This window comes from Perissodus microlepis, chromosome 14 (assembly GCF_051167445.1).
Source record: "Perissodus microlepis isolate ML-2025 ecotype Zambia chromosome 14, ASM5116744v1, whole genome shotgun sequence".
Lineage (NCBI taxonomy): Eukaryota > Metazoa > Chordata > Actinopteri > Cichliformes > Cichlidae > Perissodus > Perissodus microlepis.
The window spans coordinates 33,331,238-33,356,417 of record NC_140474.1 but is presented as its reverse complement, the minus strand read 5'-3'; the positions used below and the strand labels follow the sequence as shown (position 1 = coordinate 33,356,417).

Here is a 25,180-nt window from a genome sequence, read left to right as displayed (position 1 = left end):
ATAATACAGAGGCTGCATCGAACTACATATCTGTTTGCAATCATAAACGTGTTTAATTGTACAGAGAAGAAGGTGGAAAAAGTGATCATTAGTTTCCCTGCATTATGATCATTTTTATGCCCCAGTTTGTACCTTTCCTGCACCATTTCATGATGCAAATATCTGTACTTATGAAAAGCAAAATAGAAAAATTAGGCATCAGGTACTCATATACTCAGTGACTGAGGCTCTCAGATTTTGACATGTAGACATGTAGACACGCCTCACTCTTCTGTGCTTTTTTGTGTTTGCCTGGTTCCAGATGTGAGAGTCGAAATTGTTCTGATATCCAGGTGCTTTTATTTCTTTTGACTGGGGAGATAGCTACTGATAAATAAAAGAAAATAAAATATATTTCAATTAATAATAGCTCACATGTCCCAGCAAGATTTCTTTATTTACTTTTGAAACATGTCATGCATACCTATGATGATTTCTGTCAGTCGCGTTCAGTATAACAGTTTCAATCAGGAAATTCAGTAACATTTTCTTAACATTAGTTAACAAGCAACAGCCTCCATAAACTCTAAAAGTAGTGGTTTAAAAAAAGCAGACCTAGCCTTGCTTTTTCTTTTTGCCTCCCACAAACTGAACCATGTATCTGTGTGTGCACAAAATGCAGTTGAGTGAGATCACAACACTGTGTGTGTGGCAGGGATACAAGAAAGCATTCAGTGGTGGTCTAAAGTCACATTCATAATCACATTTATTGCTTGTCCCATTCAGACAGTATCAGTGAACTTTCCTGTTTGACATGGGTTTCTTATTTCATGAAACTCTGCTCAGCTGAGCTAAATGTAGCCACCATTTAAGTTACACCTGCTGTGACAACATGTCTGCCATCATAGTAACATCATACGAAAAGACAGCATCTGCAGAAGATCATCTGCACGGGAAACAAGACACCACCAATCAGCAGCAGCAGCAGCAGTAAAAACCAATACAGTCATTGGTAAAAAACTCAGTGACATCATAGATCACTACACTGGGTACCTTATTTTTTATGTTTTTTTTTTTCATTTAATCCCATCCCGGAAAAAAACGTTCAAAAATACAAATGATGTCAAGCAAATATTTTATCACCCCCCAAAATTATTGAATTAAACAGGGGAAAAAAACGTATTTTCGGCTATCGAGCTACGTCACTTCCGGTAGTTAGGGGAGAGCAAACTGACAGCTGGTTTGTTTTCATCAACAAGGGGGATTTCAAAGTAGACGTTAAAGGTAGGCAGAATCAGGAGATTGTGAGTTATGCGGTCCTGGCTCGGTGTGTGAGCAGGCTGTCACTGTGCAGGCGATTGTTCAGAGTGTGTTTGTGTCGCTGCCTTCTGTGGTCCATGTCCGGCTCCACCGAGCTGCTGCTGGGGGTCACTGCGATGTTGAGCCCGGACTGGACACTGTCTGCTCCCAGGCTGTCAGCGGCACACAGTTCGCGCTCATTGTTCAGCAGCTGTTTCGCTGATTTCTTTGAGTTTGTGCTAGAACGGAAAGGGATGTTGTTGTGTTCTGTACTGGGCTAGCTTTACGCATTGGTGGACAGGCCAAATTCTATTCGAATATCTCTCAATTTTGAAGTGTAAGTGCCTTTTCGGCCTATTTGTAGTGTAATAAGATTAATGTAACACATTTGCCCAATCAATAATCCGCATTCATTACATCGGCTTAAATCCATCTGAAGAAGATAAGATGATACCATATTAAAGAAGCAACTTTTAGTGTTGTTATGTATGTTGTGAGAATTGAAAATTGATTGTAATAAGTCTGGATCGCTGTAAATATTAATGCTTTGTCAAAAGTGTTTACGCCGAATGTTCAATAGCTTCACGTTCAATCACACACAATGGCTTTTTTTAATGGATGGACAGAGATGGAACCAAGAACAAAAAAAAGACTTTGCTTAGAAATGTGCTGAAAGCCGTATTAGAAAAATACTCAAATATTAATATTTATTTAGATCGCAAATATTTAGATTTATGACTTTTACCCCGATTATTTATTGAGTTCAGGAATAAAATGATGATGGTACAAAATAAATGGTGTGGCCTCCAAAGAACAATATTTGCACCCAGAATACAGTAAAGTACAAGTAGAAAGCAGGTTAATATAGAAATATTTTTTACAAAGTACAAGTACATTAAAACTACTTTATTACTTAAGTAAATACTAAGAGAGACCTCAGCTTCTACCTCTACTCACATCCAGTGGTACTGGTTGGGAGTGCTTCTGTTCTCCCGTCTCTTTCTCTTTTATTGATACTGCCTGACGAGGCAGAAATTGACCTTTGGCCTTGTTTGCTCTCTATGTGGTGAATGACCTACCAGTCCTTCCTGTTCTGGATAGTCTGAAACAAATCCCACCCGCTGACCAAAGAGGAACCCGCATTTTTTTGCAGTCATCCGTCAGCCCCACCAGCCACTCTGGAGTAAGACCTGCTGATTAAGTCACAGTGCCTGTCCCAAAGGCTGTCATAGTTTCAGTGTGGAAATGGAATAATACAGTGGACTGAAAATGAATAAGGCTTTTCTTGGTTTCTTTGACAGGCCATCGGTACAAAAGCAAAAGAAGACGGCGAGCAGCAATCGTGGTCAGATTAAGGCAGACATCGCTTCAGGTAAGACGCTGTCTGTTTTAACAATTCAGGTATGGTTCTGAATTCCTCTAATCAGGTCACTGGTTCAAACACACATCTGCTGTGGTATTTATTTGTCTTAGGTCAGTAAAAACAAACCACACCATTGTAACAAATGGTGATTTATTATCTGGACAGTAACAAATTGATTTCATCCTTTACTGCAATTTACTACAGCCCATTTTTGACAAATAAGATATTGTAACAGTAGCCTTTTATTTTTTTTATTATGTCTAATCCACTACATAATTTATGCTTCCCTGCAGCAGATTCCACAGTGAGGCTCTGCCCTCCAAGCCTTGAGTGCTGAGTGAGATAAAGAAAGCAGTTCTTTACTTTTTCTTTTTCTAATTTTAAACGTTCAGCAGAAACAGTCTTTTTTCTAATTTTAAAAAGTTCAGCAGAAATAGTCTGCCTTCTTGTTCCTCTTTTTTGGGCAAATCCAAGGACATTTAAACAGGTCAATGTCTCTGTGCTCTGCTGATAAAGAGAGGAGGAAACCTGCTTGTGTCCTGTCATCTAATTGTCATTTTGTAACTCTTTTATCAAGAAATGTAGATGTTTGTCCGCCTGGATACATTTGTGTCATTAAGGAGATGTGAACAGTTGTGAGCCTATCATGTTCAACGTGATTATGTTGTGGTTCTAGTAAAATGGCACATAAATAGCTGAAATGTGATGTGAGGAAGTTTCACTGAGTGGCAGAACTGCTTGTGGAATTTCTCGATAGGATGTTATTGGACTGGTGTTTGTCAGTCAAGAGCAAGAAGACAGCTGAGCTTCTATTGTGTCTGGAGCTTGAATCCATTGCACTCCACTAATAAATCTGTGGCTATAGATATGATATGGTAATTGCTTGGTTAATGATTTGATCACATCTGATATCTGTTAGTTAAAACAATTAGTTGAGAGAAAATTAGCCAACAAACTGTCAAAGTTCTTGTCTAATCTTAACTGTTGTATTAATTGCTCAGTGACACAAGCAAAAATATTACAGGTAACTCAACGAAACAAGGAAAAGCTGGTGTTTGGGTCTTTTTTACACAAGCATTTAAAACCTGAAAACTCTGGGCAACCACCTTCAGTTGCAAGGCGATTGCAGAGGTAATCTGGTTAGCAAAAATTAAAAAATGGCAATTGTTCTTTCATTTACATCATGTGACTGTAGGCATTTTCTGCTTTTCTGCAGTTACTGGTTTTGTTCTCTGTTGTTAATTAGATTTTTCTTTTCTTTTGTATTTTTGTTCTTTGTGTATGTCTCAGTCTTTTATTGTGTATTTTAGGACTGGGCCATATCATACCGTTCACTTTAATACTGGTATGATGTTAGGGAATGATAAGAAAATGAAATATCATGATAGAATATGGGTAAAACATTCATCCGCAGTGCCGTTGTTTTCATACACACATGGCAGAAAAAGCATGGCAGCGACGGAGAATGAGAAGGGCGAAAGCGGATCATTGAATGAAAGACATGAATCAGAATTGGTTTGTAAAAATTGTGCAACTTCAGTGATGTGGAACTTCTTATTACCGTGTTTTTCGGAAAATAAGTCGCTCTTAAAATCCTTTTGATTTTCTGAAAAATCGACAGTGCCCCTTATAATCCAGCGCACCTTATTTATGAATTCTGGTGTCTTCATCTGCTAATTTAATCTCCCTCCTCTTTCTAACTGCTCCTCCATGTTCTGGCTCTGTGTGTTTGGTTTATTCTGGTTGTGTCTTTTGTAACTCGGATTGCTTTGCTGGTTTTCTTGCCACCTAAGTGCAGCGCACTAAGTTCAAATATAAGCTCCTTGAATATAACTGAATACCTTCAGTCTGGTGTTGTCAGCTATTGAATTAATCTCTGGCTCTCTTCCCCATCATGTCTTTTATCTTGCCTTCCTTCTCTCTCCCCAGCCAGTCTCAGCAGATGGCCGCCCCTCCCTGAGCCTGGTTCTGCCAGAGGTTTCTTCCTGTTAAAAGGGAGTTTCTCCTTCCCACTGTCGCCAAAGTGCTTGCTCATAGGGGGTCATATGATTGTTGGGTTTTTCTCTGTATGTATTAGTGAAGGGTCTACCTTACAATAGAAAGGACCTTGAGGCGACTGTTGTGATTTGGCGCTGTGTTTTGATTGAATTGAATTGTGCATTTCTCACAGTGATTGCTTTGCTGCATAGGTAGTTTGTATAAATGTAATATTTAAAAAAGGGTTTTCAGATGTCTGAGTGTGTATGAGTGAATTACCATATTACCACCAATTTAATTTTTTACTTTTTCTTCAGTTTATGTGGATTTTTATGGTAACATTACCCAAGATCTGTTTTAGGTTTTCATTTCAGTAGAGATAACGCTGTGGCTGCAGTGTACATTGTTACATTACATTATTATGAATCTAGGCAGCTGCATCTTTTGATTTCTGTTAGTTATGATAGATTGTTCGGGTTATTAAAGCTTTTTCACACTATTACTAAGCTTTAAGTCCAGCTTCCAGTCACCTTCTAAAAATCCATGGAATTTATTGTATAAGCCAGTCTGGACCAGAGCTGCAATAATTATCTAGTTAATAGATTTATTTATTTATTTTTTGATGAGTAATTAATTTTTTTATGACACCAAAGTAAAAGATTTTCTGATTTCAGCTCCTGGAATATCAGAATTTCGCCTCATTTTTGTGTGCCTGTAAATTCAGCACCAAAACAAGAACACTTCAGTATGTTACTTTGTGCATGTTTCATGTTTTATAGGTCAAATGATGTAGTGGTTATTCAGAAATACTTGTATATGAATCAGTGAATAAAAATAAGTGTGTGTTGTAGCATTGGCTGGTTAAAATATGCATATGCTTGCAGCTAATCGCTGGGAGTGTTTGCTTTGTTTGTGGGGCAGCTGAAGGGGAGGCTGCGCACCAGGAAGGAGCTATGGAGCCACCAGAGGATAAGGATGGCCGTACCTTTGTGGAGGTGATCAGTGAAAAGTATAGCCCAGAGAACTTCCCATACCGCAGAGGGCCTGGTATGGGGGTGGTAGTAGTGTCCACTGGAGGTCCTCAAGGTTCCCCTATGAAAGGTGAGCCAAGGAGAACTATTGGGCAACTGAAAAGGCTAACGGGTCTCTTTGTCACATCTTAGCACTTCCAAGCGATAACGAGCACTTTATTCAGTGTCATCACCACGACAGTGAACTCATAGACCTAGTATTAAAAATGCTGTCATCTCGTTTCCTTTATGTTTTCATGTTAATTTAGCTAGAAACTCTGATAACTCCTTCAGAAGAATTTTGGCGATGTCTGAGCTACAAACTATATATAAAAGATAGATGCAGGCAATGTGACTCCACATTTAAGCTGGAAGTTAGCATTTTTGGATGAGAAGAGGTAGTGAGGTTATCTGCTTATATTAGCAAGTTTGATTAGCAAGTTGCGACTATAAACTGTACATGCACTACACACAGGCAGAGATCTGCTAATTAGTGCTAAGTATCAGATTAGCGTCCAGGCGATTAGGGAAAGTAACAGTGAAATATTAGAATTTCACTTATTAATACTCATGCAAAAGTTTTAATTGTGTTTTTGTTGTACATTTGAATCTGTCAGTGTGTTGGGATTGAATTGCTCTTGGAGCCAGCATCGGTTAAACATTAACTATAATTTTATGCACTTTGGGTTAGCTGCATTTTCTAGCCCTGTAGATTGGCTCTTGATCTGAAGAAGTGTGGGATCTCAGGAAATCCAAACGTCTGACTCAGGCCTTTTGAATATTTCTTCACTGTGGACTTTCCTGGGATCCTGAAATTGAATTTCTGTGGTAGCTGGGTTATCCTTAGAGCTTCTCCATTTACACACCAGCTAAAGCAAGAAATCCAAAGGATTTTTCTGTTTACAGAAGGATTCTCTGGAAGATTTTCACTTTTTCCCGGAGAATGACTGATATTTGATGATTTTCATAGAAACAATAATAATTCAGCATATGAAGTGAAATAAGGGTAATGATTCACTAATAAACAAAGAAATGTCAGTGAGCATAATAAACTTTGGGATTGTGGCACTCACTACCACAGCGAGGCATTTTTCACTGTACAAAATATTCAAGCACCTAACTAGACATCTTGTTTTAAAATAATCATGTAACATGAATAAATCTAGCCAAAGTCCTTCTTGAAGCAAGCCTTCACATTCAGCAGCCACAAGGCACTTTGTTTGGACCTTTATTTTGAAACTCTGTAAAATACGAAAAATGTCAGTGGTTACAGGACATAAAAACTGCACGTATATAGTCACCAGAGCTGATAAAAGCTGCTTATAAAGTTTGTTGGTTTTGAAACAAAATAAAATCTTTATCTAGGAATGGGGTTTTTTTCCCTCTCGAAGGTAAACTGTGTGTGGCTGAACTCGACCCACAACTGAAAGGACATGATCCAAGGATACAACACAATACTTAGAGGTTATTTCGGGAAATGTTTAAAATTTCACGTTCTTTTGTTTGGAGCATCAGCATACACTTTTCTGTTTGATTAATTCTTAATAATTCAATCCTTCCTCTTAGACCGTCTGAACCTGCCCAGTGTGCTGGTTTTGAATAGCTGTGGGATCAGCAGGTCAGGAGACCAGGCTGAGATTGCTGCCTTCTGTGCTCATGTCATGGAGCTGGACCTGTCTCACAACAAGCTGCAGGATTGGCATGAGGTGCAGTCCCTGGGTTTCTGACAGTAACATTTTTTTGTTTTAAGGCTTTAACCTGTGGTGATACTGTTGACGACAGCACCAAGTGTATTTAAGAAAGATGCTACTGTCCTTTTTCAGATTAGTAAAATTGTTTCTAACATCCCCAACCTGGAGTTCCTCAACCTGAGCTCAAACCCGCTGGCAGGAATGACCCTTGAGCCACGGTGGGCTGAAGCCTTCTCCAGCGTGCGACGCCTTGTCCTCAACAACACTCAGGTGTCCTGGGACACTGTGCTGCTGCTCACTCGAGAAATACCGGAGTAAGAAGAACAGCTACCCTAAGCTGGGTGTAACTCCAAGCACACACAGCATTGCTTTATTTCACTTCATCTCACTATGACTAGCACAACACCTTCCTTATCCATAACTAACACTGATAAATCACTGAATGCATTTGATGATGGCAGTTTAACCAAATGATAACAAATATATTTTCTTACTTACTCCATGAGCCGTGCTTCCATGTTTTAGTTTATTTCAAGATAGAAGAAAGTACAGCCTTACTGCTTCCATAGGAATTAAGAGGGTAAGTATGCTATGTGCTGTTAATCAAATGCATATATATTAATTGATCATCAGCAAGTGTGAGCACCTCAATAAAAGAACTAAAAGACATAAAAGAAAAAACTAATTAAATTTTTTTTCTCATCTTTGCCTCCAAATAGTGCACTAGATAACCAATGCATAACTAAGATTCAATATAAGATAAGCTTTTTTGAGTTTTATTTTCTTTGTGTAGGAATGTAAAAGGTGATAATGGAAGAATAGAAAATTTCCAGGCACAATGAATACATAGTTTTGTGCAGGTAGTATCATATGATAAACAACATTTGAAGTGCAGTATAGAATTAATTTGTGTAGATGAGGAACGATATGCAGAATCTCAGATGGACAGAATTCAACACAGGGCGAGCTGTTCATTCACACTGTTGGCCGGTTTTTCAAAAAGGGAACTGAAAACTGTAACAACTGAAATATAAAGCCTGGGAAAACACTGGGGTGAGCTGACCAGACACTCTGGAGAGGGTTAATGAGAGGACAGTAAAATCTATATAAACAGAAGGAGAATTGGGGGTTTGGAGACAGCTGTGGACAACGAGGCTGAAAGGACATGATGAGACAGAAGGGAAGACAAAGGAAGAGAAACTAAAAGTAAGGTACAAGGAGCAACTAACTATTAAAACAAAGTAGGAAGTGAGATAGCTACATGGGGAAAACACAGACATGAACTTGAATTCAGCACGGACTGAGATTCATTGGCTGCACAGGGAATCTCCCATTCCACCACATTCCAAAGGTGCTTTCTTAGATTAAGATTTGGTAACTGTAGAGGCGGTATGAGTACAGTAAACTTACTTTCATATTCTAGAAACCAGTTTGAGATGATGTGAGCTTTGTGACATTGAATGTTATCCTCCTGGAGTCAGCCATCAGAAGCCATCAATATCCAAATGCTGCAGCAGAAATCAAGGCTCTTCAGAGCAGGCAATGTTTTCCCAATTTTGTGTTGTCTAATTTTGGTGAGCCTGTGCAAATTGCAGCCTTCTGCTTCAAGAGATGCTCTTCTGGTTGTAATAAGTGACTATTATTTCACAGAGAACTGCAGCTCTCTGGATATTTTCTCTTTTTCAGACCATTCTTTGAGATAGTTGTGCAGGAAAATCCCATTAGATCACCAGTTTCTGAAATACTCAGACTAGCTCATGTGGTATTGAGAACCATGGCACAATCAAAGTGAATCGTCACCGTACCGACCATGTCTACATGCCTAACTGCACTTAGTTGCTGCAATATGATTGGCTGATTAGAATATATTCCTAACAAGGAGTTGAACAGGTGTACCCAATGAAGTGGCCAGTGAATATATATTGCACACTATAGTACAACATACTATAGAACACAACATACTATAGTACAGTATAATCAATTCCACTGTAGTGTAGTTTAGCACAGTATAGACAACTAAGTTATGCCATGTAGTAATCTGTGAAATTCTGGAGTAGAGCAGGGCTTTATGTAGGTCTTTATTGAAAAGGTTGTGACTGAATGCTCTCTCCTTGTTGTTGTGCAGGCTGGAGGAGTTGTTTCTGTGCCATAATGAGTACAGCAGTGTGAGTTCCTCCAGCGTGGCCTGCTCCACCCTGCGCCTTCTTCACATCACCGACAACTGCCTCAAGGACTGGGCTGAGGTCCGCAAGTTTGGCTCCATGTTCCCCTGTCTGGACACTCTGGTTATGGCAAACAACAACTTGTCCTCCATCCAGGACAGCAAGGATATCCTGCAAAGGCTCTTCCCCAAACTACGCAGCATCAACCTGCACAACTCAGGTAAGTGCATTTCATTCCCAGCTTGTTCTGTGTGTTAGTTTTAGACATGGGACTATTTATACTTGGTGAGTGGTTAGCCATGATAGGGTCATTTCAGAAGGGAATGCTGAAATGTTCCTGTTCATAGCTTAGTGTGCAGCAGTCAGTTGGGTAACAACTGATAAAATTAGCATGAGAAAACATAGCACTGAATCCTACAGGCTTTGTAGTTTATTAAAACAGATTTATCCATGTGTCAGCTTTTATCTCAGGAATTGTTTCTATTTGGAGATTATCAGTCCTGAGTCTATTTTTAGAGTTCTTTTCAGAGGAAAAAAAAGAACAAAAACAGTATACAAAGACATGCTTATATTGACTGCAGTCCATCCATTAGTTATATCTCCTACACCTGAGGCAAGGAACAAGCCATTATGGCTCATATTTATCCCTTAATTCTTAAAATGTAGCATTCAAAAAGTCCAGCTTCCATTATTTAGAGTGTTTTAGAAGTGGCTTGAAAGAAGAAATAACAAGGCAGCAAGGATTGTCAGGATTTTAAGCAGCAGGTTTTTCATCAGCAAAACCAAAACTTCCTTTGTGTCATAGTATAAAAAGGCTCATGAGGTTTTGTTGTTGTTTTTTTTTATGGAGAGAAAAAGGAGGGATCAACAATATGAATTCAGATTCAAGTTAGCTTATATGTTATATAAACATTTTTGTACACACAATATTTTACATATTTAAATACTTGGCAGTAAATCAGAAATGAAAAACTGATAGAAGGCAATTAAATATTTCATGGTATGTTTTTACTCCTGAGTCACCTCAAAAACTCTGGAGTGAGCATAGCTGTCAGTTCACTTCTACCTCATCTGTCAATATGACAGGTGCCTACATCTGTTTTACGCTACCAGTCAAAGGTTTGGATGCATCTTCTCGGAAAGAAAAGCGTCTGGACTCTATGTTGAAGGCAACTTGTCTCTCGGAAGAGCCACCTCAACGGGACAAGACTCAGCTATTCATCTGCATCCAAAGGACAAAGGTCACTCTTTCAAGCATGCCAATGTTCCCATTTTGGACAGAGAAGAGAGATGGTTTGAAAGAGGAGTGAAAGAAGCTATGTCCACTGTGAATGACCATCTTTGAACAGAGGAGGTGGATTTTGACACCAACTGTCTGCTACTAATAATCCAGTTTTGAGATCCCTTTCCAGACGCCTTAACACCCACTCACATCTGGCACCTTGTGACCTCAGTAAATCACATGATAGGGTGGGCTAGCTTTCACAATGGGTTCACCGGAAACCTTGGCTGATTATGACCCACACCTGTTTTTGCACCTTGGCTCGTGTGATTAAGTATCAGGATCAATAGGGGTTCTGTGATTCTTTTGGGGATACTCCCATAGGGCTTAAAATCTGGGACTCTCCACCAATTGCTCTTAGAACTCATTCCATAAATACATGCTGTCTCTCTTCCACAGCATGTCTTTATCCTTTTTTCCTTCTCTCGCCCCAACCGGTCACAGCAGATGGCCCCACCCCTCCCTGAGCCTGGTTCTGACAGAGGTTTCTTCCTGTTAAAAGAGAGTTTTTCCTTCCCACTGTCGCCAAAGTGCTTGCTCATAGGGGGGTCATATGATTGTTGGGTTTTTCTCTATATCTATTACTGTAGGATCGACTGTACAATATAAAGCGCCTTGAGGCAACTCTTGTTGTGATTTGGCGCTATATAAATAAAATTGAACTGAATTAGAACTGAAGAAGCTTCTCGGATGAGAGGTGAAACGTCTTCAAGAAACCTAAAGAGGTCCAGACGCTTTTCTTTCCAAGCTTCTTAGACTATGATGACCTGGATGACTGAGAACCTTCACAGACATGCGACCATCACTCTCCGTCTTGGTCAAATAGCTGTTACACGGCTTGAAGGTGTGTTTGGGGTCGTTGTCCTGTTGAAAAATAAATGATGGTCCAACTAAATGCAAACCGGATGGGATGGCATGTCGTTGCTGGATGCCGTGGTAGCCATGGGGGTTCAGTGTGCCTTCAATTTTGAATAAATCCCCAACAGTGTCACCAGCAAAATAGCCCCACACCATCACATCTCTACCTCATCACATGCTTCAGGGTGGGACATGCATGTAGAGACCATCCATTCACCTTATCTGCATCACACAAAGGCATGGCAGGTGGAACCAAAGATCTCAAATTTAGACGCATCAGACCAAATCACTGATTTATACTATTCTAATGTTCACTCCTTTTGTTTCTTGGCCCAAACAAATCTCTTCTGCTCATTGATTTTCCTAAGTAGTGCTTTCTTAGCAGCTATTTGACCATAAAAGCCAGATTCGCACAGTCTCCTCTGAACAGTTGATGTAGAGATGTGTCTGCTACTGGAACTGTGTGGCATTTTCTAGGCTCTAATCCAGAGGTGGGCAATTCCAAGCCTCGAGGGCCGGTGTCCTGCAGGTTTTAGATATCACCCTAGGTCAACACACCTGAATCACATGATGACTTCATTACCAAGCCTCTGGAAAACTTCAAGACATGTTGAGGAGGTAATTTAGCCATTTAAATCAGCTGTGTTGGATCAAGGACCCATCTAAAACCTGCACCGGCCCTTGAGGCCTGGAGTTGCCCACCCCTGCTCTAATCTGAGGTACTGTTAGCTTGTAATTTCTGCACAGCACAACTGATAGTCCCATCCACATTAAGAAGGCAAGAAATTCTACAAATGAACCCTGACAAGGCACACTGGTGAAGTGAAAACCATTTCAGGTTACTACATCATGAAGCGCACTGAGAGATGGCCAAGGGTTTCATAGGGTTTGTGGCTTCCACAAACTGGTCCCCTGTGTATTTTTAATGGATTACTTATACGTTCATGACACACAGGTACTATATAACATTATGGAAAATAATGGAAATAAAATGGAAATTCTCATATATGTGCTAAGGTAATTAGCATTGTTAGCTAGACCACATGAGAGTACCAAGAATCAACACGTATATATTTCCCATGCTCTAGGAGAAATCTAGTTTAGCATTATTAATTTGTGCACTGTCACTATTCTAATCAGACTCCATTAACTTTTTTTCCTGTTTTATCTACAGAAACTTAACAAGCCCCCCTCCTCCTACTAGTGCCGCTGCTGCACACCAGCAGTGGCAGCATATATAGTACTTTTTTATTGTTTGTTTATTCTAAATTTTATTTAGATAGCACTGGTTCACAATCACAGTCACCTAAAGGTGATTTTAATTGTAAGGTAAAAACCCAGCAATGAGAGAAAACCCCTGCACTAATTCAATTTCCTATGAGCAAGCACTTGGTGACAGTGGAGAGGAAAAATTCCCTTTTAACAGGAATAGATCTCTGGCAGAACCAGGGTAAAAAAAAATCACCACAGGGGACCTCTGCTCAGCCAGGCAGGGCCTCAAAACCATGGCCTCTGTGAATACTGTGGTCACCACCTCCAGAACCATCCAGGTGGAGGGCAGCAACCTTTCCTCCCTCCCTGATGACCTCAACGCTTTCTACACCAGGTTTGAACAGACAATATCACCCAGCTTGAGGAGTGCAGATCCTCACTCAAATCTGGCAGCTCTGCACTCATCTTCAAGACTGAGGACGTGGTGAGAGCCCTCAGGAGGACCAGGGAGAGGAGCTCACCCGGCCCTGACAACATCAGCCGTCAAGTTCTGAGGCACTTTGCAGGGGAACTAGGAAGTGTGTTCCCGACTCCATTTCAACACTCAATTGACAGTCACACCGTCCCCCAGCTGTGGAAACACTCCACAGTCATGCCCATCCCCAAAAGAAACAACCCAAAGTCTCTGAATGATCTTCGTCCTGTGGCCCTCACCTCCCTGGTAATGAAGGCCATGGAGAAGATAATAAAGCAACACATTGTAAGAGCAGAGCAGAGCAGATCCACACAGCCCAACTGTCACCTGGTGAAATATGCTGATGACACAGTTCTCCTGTCACTGCTGTCAGGCCCCTCACAACACCACGGACCCGCTCTTCAGGATTTTGTAGAGTGGTGTGACAGCTCCAAACTTGAACTGAACGTGAGCAAAACCAAAGAGATGGTGGTGACCTTCTCCAGTAGGCAGAGGGATCTGGCTGCTTCAGTCACCACCACCATCCATGGGAAGCCAGTGGAGGTAGTTGAGGAGTACAAATACTTGGGAACCATCTTTGATGACCTCCTGAAATTCTCTGCTAACACAGAGGAGATTCTCAGGAGGTGCTACCAACGGCTATACCTCCTTAGGAAACAGCTCCTTTGGAGTCAGCACACCCATCATGATGACTTTTTAACTATGTATTCCTGGAAAGCATCATGACCATCTCCATTACCTGCTGGTTCCACTCCCTCAGCCTTCAGAACAGGAGCAGACTGCAGGACACTGCATGAGTGTGCTCAAAAATCATTGGCCTGCCTGTCAGAACTCTTGCACAGGTTTTCAGCCAACAGGTCCTTAGACAGGCAGCCAAAATTATTAATGACCCCTCTCGTATTCTTCGTCCTTCGTCCGCTGCACTTCCTGCAGGACTGAGAGGAGGAGAGCCACCTTTGTCCCCAAAGCCACTCTGCTTTTTAACTCCAGCCAATAAGACCATATCCTACGCCCATAAACTACTCTACACTCTTTTTTTTTTACACTGCTGACACTTTATTCAGTTTTAGTCACTTACAGTTATTTGTTCACTTATTCAGTCACTTTAATTTTAAAACTGTATATACTGTATATTTTAAGTATTTTTTTTTATATCATTCTTATTGCCTGTTTATGCCCTGTCCTTATTTTTAACGTCATGCTGCTCTGTATCTTAATTGCCCCTTGGGGATAAATAAAGTCTCGCTGATTCTGATTCTGTAGTCAGGAGCGGCCATCTACCAGGTCCTGTTGGGGTTGAGGGTAAAAAGAAGAGGAAAAAAAGGAGAGCATAGATGAACATGCACAGGGTTCTTCCTTATCAAAACCTGACAACTAGATTTCTTGCAATACATGACCTCTGAAGGTTCAGCTGCAGATATAGCTGTTCTAGTATCAGCTAATGTAGAACACTCCTTTGTAATTGACATCATGCAGAGTCAAGGGTAGGAAAAACTGTCAGGCACAAAAGCTTAGGCTACAGCAGTCTGAGCTTGAGCTTCTGGCTCAAAGGATCTATTTGTTTATGCTCGGATCACACCATTTAAAACTGTGACCAGGTTAAATATGCATATCCATCATTGTAATAGTAGATATATAAATGGGGAAATGCACAATAGGACCATTTTAAAACTAACATGAAGTATCATGTTTAAATAGAGTGATATAATGTTATATGTATATTGTGTAATATGATGGAGGATTATTTGTGTGATATTATATTGCATCTGTTATATTATACTGTATATATAATGTCTTGTAAGTAAGGTAGGCTCAGGTTGTCTGTCTTAAGTGGACATGAGTAGCTACTACAGAGCCGGACTGTAGAGGTCTGGTGAGCTGGCTTAATTTTAACGTTACATCCCCGATCCCAACTCAGTTGACTCCACTTGATGGCATTTATCACACAGCTTCCTCAATAAATAAAAATAGTGCACAGTATCCAACTTTCATCACATATGCAGTTTCACACCCCATCCCTATAAAGACTTTTTGGTGTGCAAGCTTGAAACATGACATCTATGTGTGTTTGTGTGTGTGCTGGTGCACGCACGTGCACTGTCAGGTCTAAACCAGTGGGAAGATATAGAGAAGCTGAACTTCTTCCCCAGGCTGGAGGAGGTGCGCCTGCAGGGCATTCCCTTACTGCAGGCCTACACCAATGCAGAGCGACGCAGCCTCATGATAGCGCAGTAAGTCTGTGACATTAGAGAGAAATGACATCCTTCACAGCAAGTAGAGGACATTGATGAGAGCTTGAATAATCCACAGATCTGAGCTGTACTCTGACCTGCAGAAGGTCAATAAACAGGTACCTGCACAATATGTCATCTCTTCTCTTCAGGCTTCCCTCAGTATCACTGCTAAATGGCAGTGCTGTGACTGACAGTGAGAGAGAGGACGCAGAGAGGTTCTTCATCCGTTACTACTTAGACTACCCTGAAGAGGAGCTGCCTTATAGGTACACCCACACCCTTGTTTACACTGTATGAGCAGTGGTATGAGTGTTGGTTTATGTGTGCTACAGTAAGTGCTGTTAAAACAGACGACACACCCTGCTCTCCTCCTCAGATACCATTCCCTCATAAACAAGTATGGCAAGCTTGAACCACTTGCTGAGATTGACCTCCGACCTCGCTGCCGTGCCCAGGTGGAGGTTCACTGTGAGGAAAAAGTAGAACAGGTCAGTGTGGCATTTAATAATCTGCTGTTCTGGAGAATCCTCGAATGAAAAATACCTTTTGGAAATTATAAAATGTTATAAAATGTAACCGTTGCTTTCTTTTCCTTCTCTACTACTCATACCACTGTGAATCACTTTAGTAAATGACTTATGCCTTTGTACTTTGCCCTTAGTGCCTAAGCACTTGACATTTAGAAGTAGATGAAATCTCTTAACACAGAGTTTACAAAACTCGGTGTTAAAAACTAGTACTATAAAACAATTTTAATATTTCAATCAGCACCAGTTTAACATTTTAAAATACCTTTGCTGTGAAGGACCCTGGAGATGATTTATTTTGCTTGGGTATACTTTATCAATGATGTAATCAGTGCACATGTTTGTTCAAGCCCACAAAAACTCAAAACAACAAAACCTTAAAAAAATACAGTTTTACATTTATTTGCAAATCCTAAATTTTCAAAAGATTGCACATATATTAGACACAATCGTAGTGAAATTTATATAAAAATATGCATTTTTGTCCCAAACGCTGACATTTCAGTCATAGTTTACAGGTGCTTGAATCAGTATTTTTATATTACCAATAAACCCCACAGCTGCATGTAATGTAGAGGGAGTTTATTTTGCTTCATGTCACAAATCTCTTTGGGTTGTGTCAGGATGAGCATCTGGCATAAAAATTTGGCAAATCAAATATGTGGAGCTAGCCACTTGTGAATAAGGCAGCAGTCAAAAGTAGATTTTTAGTTACTTTTATTAAAACAAAAAAATGAAAGAGTTAGTCTATGCGCAGATTGTCAAAGCATTGTGTTCATGCTGATTAATAATTAATAATACTATCTGTGTTCTGGTTCGTAACCAGTGTTAGGGAGTAACGGAATACATGTACTGCTGTTACGTATTTAAAATACAAAATATGAGAAACTGTATTCCGTTACAGTTACCGTTTAAAAGGGTGGTATTCAGAATACAGTTACTTTGTTGAAATAAATGGATTACACGGCGGTCTTTTCCTGTTTCATATATTAGGCTATGCTCTCTCTTTTTTCCTAAACAAAGCCAGCATTAAGAGGCTCTAATGCCTGTGTGTCAGTCTCGTGGCCCATGTCACTACTATTTGCAGCCCGCAAAATGACATGAAGAAATATTTTTTAAAAATTATTCACAAAAATTATTTAATAAGAAGGCAATAGGCAGAGTGTTACAGGCATAGCCCTAAAGAATGTAGCCTAATGGGCAGTATAGTCCATGCTGCAGGGAGAATGGACTGCCATACCCGTTATGTGTCTGTGAGTCTGAGGGAGGGAGAAAAAGTACAAGTTGTCACCCACCAGAAATGGGAGATGGAAGCATGTAAATATAATAATAACCACTGCAGCCAAAAAGAGTGCCTGGCAAGCCCAGTGGTAAGTAAGCTTGACTGTACGCTGTGTTCGTGTTTTCCTCCGAAACAATAAGTTCCATTGGAGAAGCCTTTGAACACATCTCTCTGTCTCTCGCTAGCAAAGTTGACCCAGACAACAAAGTAAAACTTGTTTTCAGCTACAAGCCAGAGGTCCCTTTACTACGGTTCGGAGCCGTTTTATATATGCACGGAATAGTTTTCTATACGAGATCGCTGCAAAAAGTGCAACCTTACCTAATGTCCACCCTACTGTTTTTCATTTTATATTAAGATTTAAAAATCTAGTTGGTATTGGTATGAAGAGTATCCTTCAGTAAAAGTAATAAATCACACAGCAATTCATGTAGTTGTAAAAAGCATGATAATATATTAAGTAATCCAAAGTATTCAGAATACGTTACACTCGTTGAGTAACATAACGGAATATGTTACAAAATACATTTTGGGGCATGTATTCTGTAATCTGTAGTGGAATATATTTTAAAAGTAACCTTCCCGACGCTGTTCGTAACAGCGTGAACTGCAGTTTCTTGAGTTCATGACCTGGGTTGTGTTGGTTCACTTTTAACAGTATAGCTGTCAACCTACAGACGGCTCCTAACTTTAACCTGCTGTGCTCTTGCTGTTACTCTGAAAGTCGCAAACGTAGAAATTGTTTGTCTTTGTGCCAGCTGAGCATCCGTTTGGACCAGACAGTGGCTGAGCTGAAAAAGCAGCTCACGACAGTGGTCCAGCTGTCTACCAACAGCATGAGGCTCTACTACATCGACAAGGGCAGTGCCTTCGGTCCAGAGGAAATGAAGTACAACACGCGAGCTCTCCACTCCTACAGCATCCAAGACGGTGACGAAATACTGGTGGTGCCCAAAACCAAGTGAACAGCTGATGACCTGCTGGCTGACGAGAGTGAATTGAAAAAATAATTTTTTTCTGATTGGTTAACTGATACAGCAAAATAATTGGAAAATAGAACAGCAGCAGTGGCCCACTGAGAGAGGGCATACACAGAAATTATGAAAGCAATATGAGCACCATCAAGGAGACTAGACTAGTGGACTACAGATGGCTGCTGAGTGCCTCTGAAATATAAGTGAGCACTGGGAATGCAGCAGATCCTGTCTTTATTTAATTGAGCTTTCTCTGAGGGGGAACCACTGGAGCGAGCGCACAAACGTGTCACACTTGAGAACGGGCTGAGAAGAGCACCTCGCAGTCAGCTAGCAGTTTCAGTGGAGGGGAGGGCCGCTGCTGGACCAGCAAAGCTTCACTGCAGCTCTGTCTCTTAGCGCACGGCATGTACTATAGCACCTGCGTAGGCAAGTCTCCAACATCACTCGCTTGCCCACTTGTCGCAAAAGTTACACTGATTGGTAGTCAGGCAGTACCACCAAGTGGAAAAGAACTGCTCTCATCTGCACTTTTACCTGAGGCACAACACGAGGAAGAGCAGAGGAAGGCTCGCACCAAAAGCACTGTAAACTGAAGGACTGGTGATTAAGCTCCATTTTGTTGTCAGGTGGTGTTTTTTGCCTTGTTTAATGTGGCAAATTTCTTAAGTTAGGTTGTTGAATCGCATTCACTATAGCCTTTTGACATTCAGTCAAAAGGCTATAGTGACGTGAATGTCACTGTGTGAAACTAATGTAATAAGCAGATTTGGCACTTCTATACTGGATGATGATTAGCTCTGTTTAACGTCCCTACAGTGAAGCTCAAACATCCAAATGAAGCAACACGAGGCAAAACAGAGAGAAAAGATAAAGCACACCACCTAGCAACAGAATGGCTTCAGGAGCAACAGTGCACACTCTCTGCCAGTCCATGTTTTCCTTTGTCAGTGATTAAGAACTGATGCTACTGCGTTTCCTATCATTGATAGTGCTGTGTGCACTCTCACGGCTGCCCACACAGAGCAGCTGTTGCTGTGTCATGTTATATGTGCTGCCTTCTACAAGCTTCACTGTGTTTTTGGTTGGATGTGTGTTCTGCCAGTGCAGGAAGAAATGACACACACACAGACCAGAGTACACAAAAGACATAAGGTAAGAGTCATCAGGACATCATAGCATCTGCATTTGAGATATTATTGATTACATTCAGGCCACGGTGCAACGTTGCTTCAGCAGGCCCCCTTTTGTGTACATGATGATATTAGTTTGAAATTATAATTTTGCATTCAGGACACAGCATTCAATGTTGTCACTGCTCCATGCTTTTTTTTCACCCAAAGAATGACTTTTATGTAACTTTAAATGCATAATCAGGATAATTTATTTACAGTTTATTTGGGTTTTTAAGAATATATAATCAGCAACCATCGTTTAACAGATGCTGATCTCACTTGAAGGCATTTAAGTGCACCCACTGGGTATTTATACCAGTGTTTAAAATGACTGTTTGGCCAATAGCTGACTTCTTCTTTTGATATGTAGTCTAATCAATTTATTTTGTATATAACCAGTTAGCAACAATACCTGCTTTAAGAAGCTTTATGTTATGAAGTAAAGACCCAACTGTATTAGAGGGAAAACCTCAGTGATCTCATAATCCTCTGTGAGTAAGCACTTGGCAGTGGGTAGGAAGGAAAAGACATCTGGCAGAAGCAAATCACAGAGAGGCAGCTACCTACCGTGCCAGGTAAAGGGTGAGGGGAGGAAGATATTTATTTCCACTTCTGTCTGGAAAAAAAAAGAAATCTTAATAAAAAACAAACAAACAAACAAACACAAAACAACCTCCTTGATACACTATTTTTGAACAGTTAGCCAACACAAATATGAAGTACACAATGTGTAAGTATTGGCCACTAACATCAGCAAATGCCCGTATATCAGTCAGAAGGGCTCATACTGATATTAAGCCAATAGTTCTACTTTGAAGTGAACGCTATACACTGAAATACTGATATATTCCAATGTTAGTGCTTCATCTGCCATAATATAGTGTATTCTACATTATAGTCCATTCTGCACAGATATAATTTCACCAAAGATAGCTCATGATGCTGGTAGTATTATAGTAATGTGGAATATATATACAGTTATATTGATTTTAATATGCGGCATTCATCTTGTATTAGAAGAGTGTAGATGTGAGATGTTTGGTGCTATTGATTTTTCCTATAGCAAGCAACCTAGCAGAGTGCTGGATTCCTGACAGTGTTACTGCTATATTTACAGCCACAAAATGAAATATTCACAGTTAGTGGCTGTTTGGGAATGAATGTCTGTAGCGCCGGCTCATCCACTGCTTATAGAAGACTCATCTCAATGCGCTTTGATCTTTTTTTTTTTACCCTGTCTATAACAAATATGTAAACCCTTCCTTTCCCTTCCAACTATAAGTTCATTTTGTAATACCACTGGTATACTTGAATAAGGCACCCCCTCCCCTGCCTATTTTATTATCACACTAGTGCTGAATAAATGTTAGTGTAGCATGAACCACAGCCATAGAAACCAGCACACACCAAGACACCAACATCCAAGTCTGGCCTGGAATATCGAGCTCGACTGTGCTGATCAGTGTGTGATTGTTTGAAAGTGTGTCATATATAATTGTTGCAGGGTTGGTGACGTAATGGTAAGCATGTGATTTATGTATTGAATTTACGTGTTTTTGAAGAAAGTATCACTTTTCTTGCTTATATTACACACATAGATACATAGATACACTCATATATATATGTGTGTGTGTGTAAACTCTTGAGAGAGAGAGGGAGAGAGCTAATAAAGCACTGATCAAAGATGAGATCATAAAAAAATATTAATTATTATTCAGAGGTGTAATAGTCAAAGTCTGAAGTGATTGGTAGGGGGGGATGTGTAAATCCATACTCTCAGGGTTTTAACTGTGCTCTTGGGTTCCTAATCTGTTCCCTACAGTGTTTTGTTCTTTATTGAATAATGTTGATCATCTGGCCGCATATAATACTAAACTCTTTAACAGAGAATATACCATTTTAACACACAAAAACACCACAGCATATGTAAGGTGGTCTTACCTACAATGCCATGAATATAACTAACTAGCCATGACATTGTCATCTGGGCTGATGACATGTCCTCCTCCTACTGGTTGAATTTGTTCAGTTGTCCCTGCCTTTCCCCTATGTAGCCAAGATGGCAATAATTGGGCCTTGACAGTGTGAATCCACTTGGGTTCTCAAAATAATGAGGAAAGGGTTTCCTTACACCTGTTAATCTGAAAGATGGATTTTGGTGTCAAAAGCACAGTAATTGCAATAAAAAACTACAAAATATCCAGTATTAAATGTATCCGTAAACAACATAAAATTGTTTAAACTCACCGCTTGTTGTCCTCTGTTATGAGAAGTCCATTTGGAAATCAGTAAGCATGAGTATGAATTTACACATTTTTTCCTCATTAAATGTACTATGTGGGGTTCCATTAAATTGTTACACATCACATTCTGATTGAAATTCTGAATGATCCAAATCACAGATGGTACCATGACATCAGCCACTGGTTAGTAAAATCCTGTTAGGAAGCCTTAAGATGAGTGTTTTCTCTGTTGCCATGTTGGTGTTTTGAATATTGTGTATTTTGTGACGAGTGAGGGGTGGCTCTGACTCTGACTCTGCACACTCATTGCCAGAAGGTTGACTCTGTTCAACTGGGTGTTGAGGTTTCAGTAGGAGGAACATTTTATCACTCGTCCACGTGACTTCTACTATGTCAGATAACTGTGGATTTCAACCTTATAAACAGTTGGTTTGCATAATTATGAAGCTAGCACCACTGACCAACAATGGCCCACGAGCTCAGCTATGATCATTAATAAGAAAATTGTCATGACCAGTGATCACAGAGGGACAGCTACCTACCGTGCCAACAGAGAGTTGAGGAATGGCAACAATCACAGCACTGTAACATGGTGAAAAATGTACCCTCAGGCCCCCTCCTCTATTCAGAAATGGTTGTTCCTTTTTCATGTAAATAAGGTGGGGGAAACCTGCAGACCGAAGAAGTCACTTGGATGAGTGACGAAACGTTTCTCCCAGTGAAAACGCTACGTCCAGATGAACAGAATCAACTTTCTGGGATGTCTTTACCTGGAGGATTGACCATGCATCCAGCCATGCACACTCACTAGCTAACAACTTACAACTGATCAGATAATGAGCATAATCCTCCTCTCTGGTTCTGATAACCACTGAGATGCACAAAATGGACTGAATGCTATGCCCATATGAAATTAAACTGGTTATTGAGCCAATAAATTCATCAGTAAAGCTTTTAAAGAGGTTACAGGGCGAGGGAGTCAACAGTAGTTTCCCCATACACTTATACAACCTCAATGGAACCACAGGGCAGATGAGTGAAAGGAATCCAGGTTCAGAAGGATTCCTTGTTGGCTTCACTTTTCAGACCTGTGAGCTTCACCCATTTGCTATACTGTCTATATAACTAAAAAATTATTGGCCATATTTCTAACAGTGACAAAAAAATATCTTCATGTGGGACCCCATCATTCCTAATCTGAATCTGGTTTACAAAATAGCTTTTCGAGGCCTTTAAGGGGGAACAAAATCCCAGCTTAAAACTCTCTGACGTGTCATGAGTGCAGTCTTTGTTTTCTTTGGTCACACTGTTGTTTTTTGCTGCAGTTATTGCACTACTCAGCCTAACTGGACCATAAACCTCATTATTTGGTATTGGCCCCAAAGAATCGTACAGTGAGGCTTCCTATAGTCACCTTACATTAATCACTCAGCTGTTCTACTGGGAAACCTCTATAACAGAGCTGGAGACACTCCACCAGCACTCGTGTTTCTATTTGCTGCTATCATTATTAACATTTTCACCTCTTTCTGTACATTAACATATAATCCACAGACAAATGTGATATTTAAAGGAGTATGTCCACTTTTTTGGAGTTGGGTAATTTATATTTATAGTTTAATTTATAGTTTAACTCATGCAGAAATGTTATTCGGTTACATGGCTATTGGGCCTGCCTGCTGAAATGGACAAAATAAGCATCTGTATTTGCTTTGCTTAGTTAAAAAGTCAACATGTGACGCCAGACATGCAGCAGCTTTATTTACAGCACATCCATGTTTGAATGGGAACCTGTGAAAACAAAATAGACATTTGCCATAATAGTAAGTGCACTGCTTGAGTCATCACCTGCCTTCAAAAGTGGATCCTGAATCTCAGATTGGGGCTTTGATTATAGTGTCACAGATTCTTTGTTGGTTTGTTCCCACCCACTCAGTATTTAAGCTCATCAAGTCACTTGACGATAACTTGGGACTATCTGTGGTATTTAAAGCATAACCACTTGTTTTGTAGGAGCCTATAGGAAGTCTTGAGTGGATCAGAATGAGTCATCTGTCTTGTCTTAGTATATGCAGGGAAGAATGCGTCACTGAATGGTAATAAATGGCAGTTTCCCTCCTCAGTGTGTGACACTGTTTCTTCATTCACAGCAGCAGCAGCTTTGGATCCATGTCAAAGGTTTTGACTGTATCTCATGATATGATTTCATGGTTATACCGCAGTATGATTTTATGACTCACTTTGATGCAGACACTCAGATACTCCAGCCTGATGTGCTGCCAGAGTGCAGCAACTTAGCAAACAATATTATACAACATCTACTGGCAAATCCTCGTTGATAGGTGATCCCAGTGACCATTCTTGGGGGCACAGGGGACATGCCTTGCTATTATTTAGACCAGGAGTGGGGAACTCCAGGCCTCAAGGGCTGGTGTCCTGCAAGTTTTAGATATCACCCTAGGTCAATACACCTGAATCAAATGACTAGTTTATTACCAGGCCTCGGGAGAACTTCAAGATATGTTGAGGAGGTAATCTAGCCATTTAAATCAGCTGTGTTGGATCAAGGACACAGCTAAAACCTGCATGACACCGGCCTTGAGGCCTGGTTTAGACCATGTTCATTTATTCCCCACCAATTCAAAAAAATGAATGAACCAGAGGAGCATTACTCACTCTAAGTCCATCTTTTTCTCTCACTCCCAAAATATGACTAATGAATCCATACCACCACTGAATCTTTTACACTTGACCTGATTACCAGAAAAGAGAGTAAGTGTGAGCACATCCCAGCATTTTTAAGAGCCAGACCAGGAGAAAAAATATTAAAGTGGAATTATCTATCATTATCTGGCTACAGTTACTATACTTTGATTCTCTAGACATTTATACAAAGGCTGGGTTTTGATGCATGTCTTTGTCAGGCGTGTGTCAAAGAGAAAAAGAGGTTGTTCCTTTCTGAAAACCTCTAATCAGTGCAAATTACTGTTGACCAACAGGGGGAAACAAATCCAGCACAAGATGGCAATTACAACTCTGTATAAATGTGATCTCAGTCAGCAGAAACACAGTCTCTTTTTTTCTAGGACAATAACCAGACAAGACTGAAAAATAAGGGGGTGGAGGTTTTTTCAAGGGCTTTTCCCCCCTTAGTCTGAAAACTCAGTAAGATACAAGCAAGTTTTTAAAGTTTCAAACTGTGTTGTTGCTGGTTTTCTAATCAATCTTCAGGAAGTGTTGCCCAGTTTTGTTTTCTGTTGTACTTAATAAGATAACAATGATGATTGGAAGGATTCAAGTTCATGTTTTGAACATGCAGAAATGAGGACAGAAAACACTATTTTAAAAGATTAAAGTCCAGAGTTTTATAAATGAAACTAAATAAATTCTTCATCAGTGTCTAAAAACGATCGATGTACATTTAAAAGACACACTGA

At 40.2% G+C, this 25,180-nt stretch overlaps 1 protein-coding gene across 3 annotated transcripts; it reads left to right on the top strand.

The window, feature by feature from the left end:
- Positions 1 to 1,179: 1,179 nt before the first annotated feature.
- Positions 1,180 to 23,865, top strand: tbcela (tubulin folding cofactor E-like a). 3 transcript variants are annotated; one of them, XM_084951492.1, is made up of 11 exons: positions 1,185 to 1,263; positions 2,361 to 2,461; positions 2,580 to 2,650; positions 5,540 to 5,719; positions 7,195 to 7,334; positions 7,452 to 7,633; positions 9,445 to 9,701; positions 15,413 to 15,539; positions 15,692 to 15,808; positions 15,919 to 16,030; positions 18,110 to 23,865. In XM_084951492.1, exons 4-11 carry the CDS (start codon positions 5,572 to 5,574, stop codon positions 18,314 to 18,316), a joined length of 1,290 nt encoding a protein of 429 aa, XP_084807618.1. In that variant the 5' UTR covers positions 1,185 to 1,263; positions 2,361 to 2,461; positions 2,580 to 2,650; positions 5,540 to 5,571; the 3' UTR covers positions 18,317 to 23,865. The 3 variants fall into 3 exon arrangements, with proteins under 3 accessions (XP_084807617.1, XP_084807618.1, XP_084807616.1); XM_084951491.1 differs by lacking the exon at positions 2,361 to 2,461 and having other exon boundaries at positions 1,180 to 1,263; XM_084951490.1 differs by lacking the exons at positions 1,185 to 1,263; positions 2,361 to 2,461 and having other exon boundaries at positions 2,548 to 2,650.
- Positions 23,866 to 25,180: the final 1,315 nt, after the last annotated feature.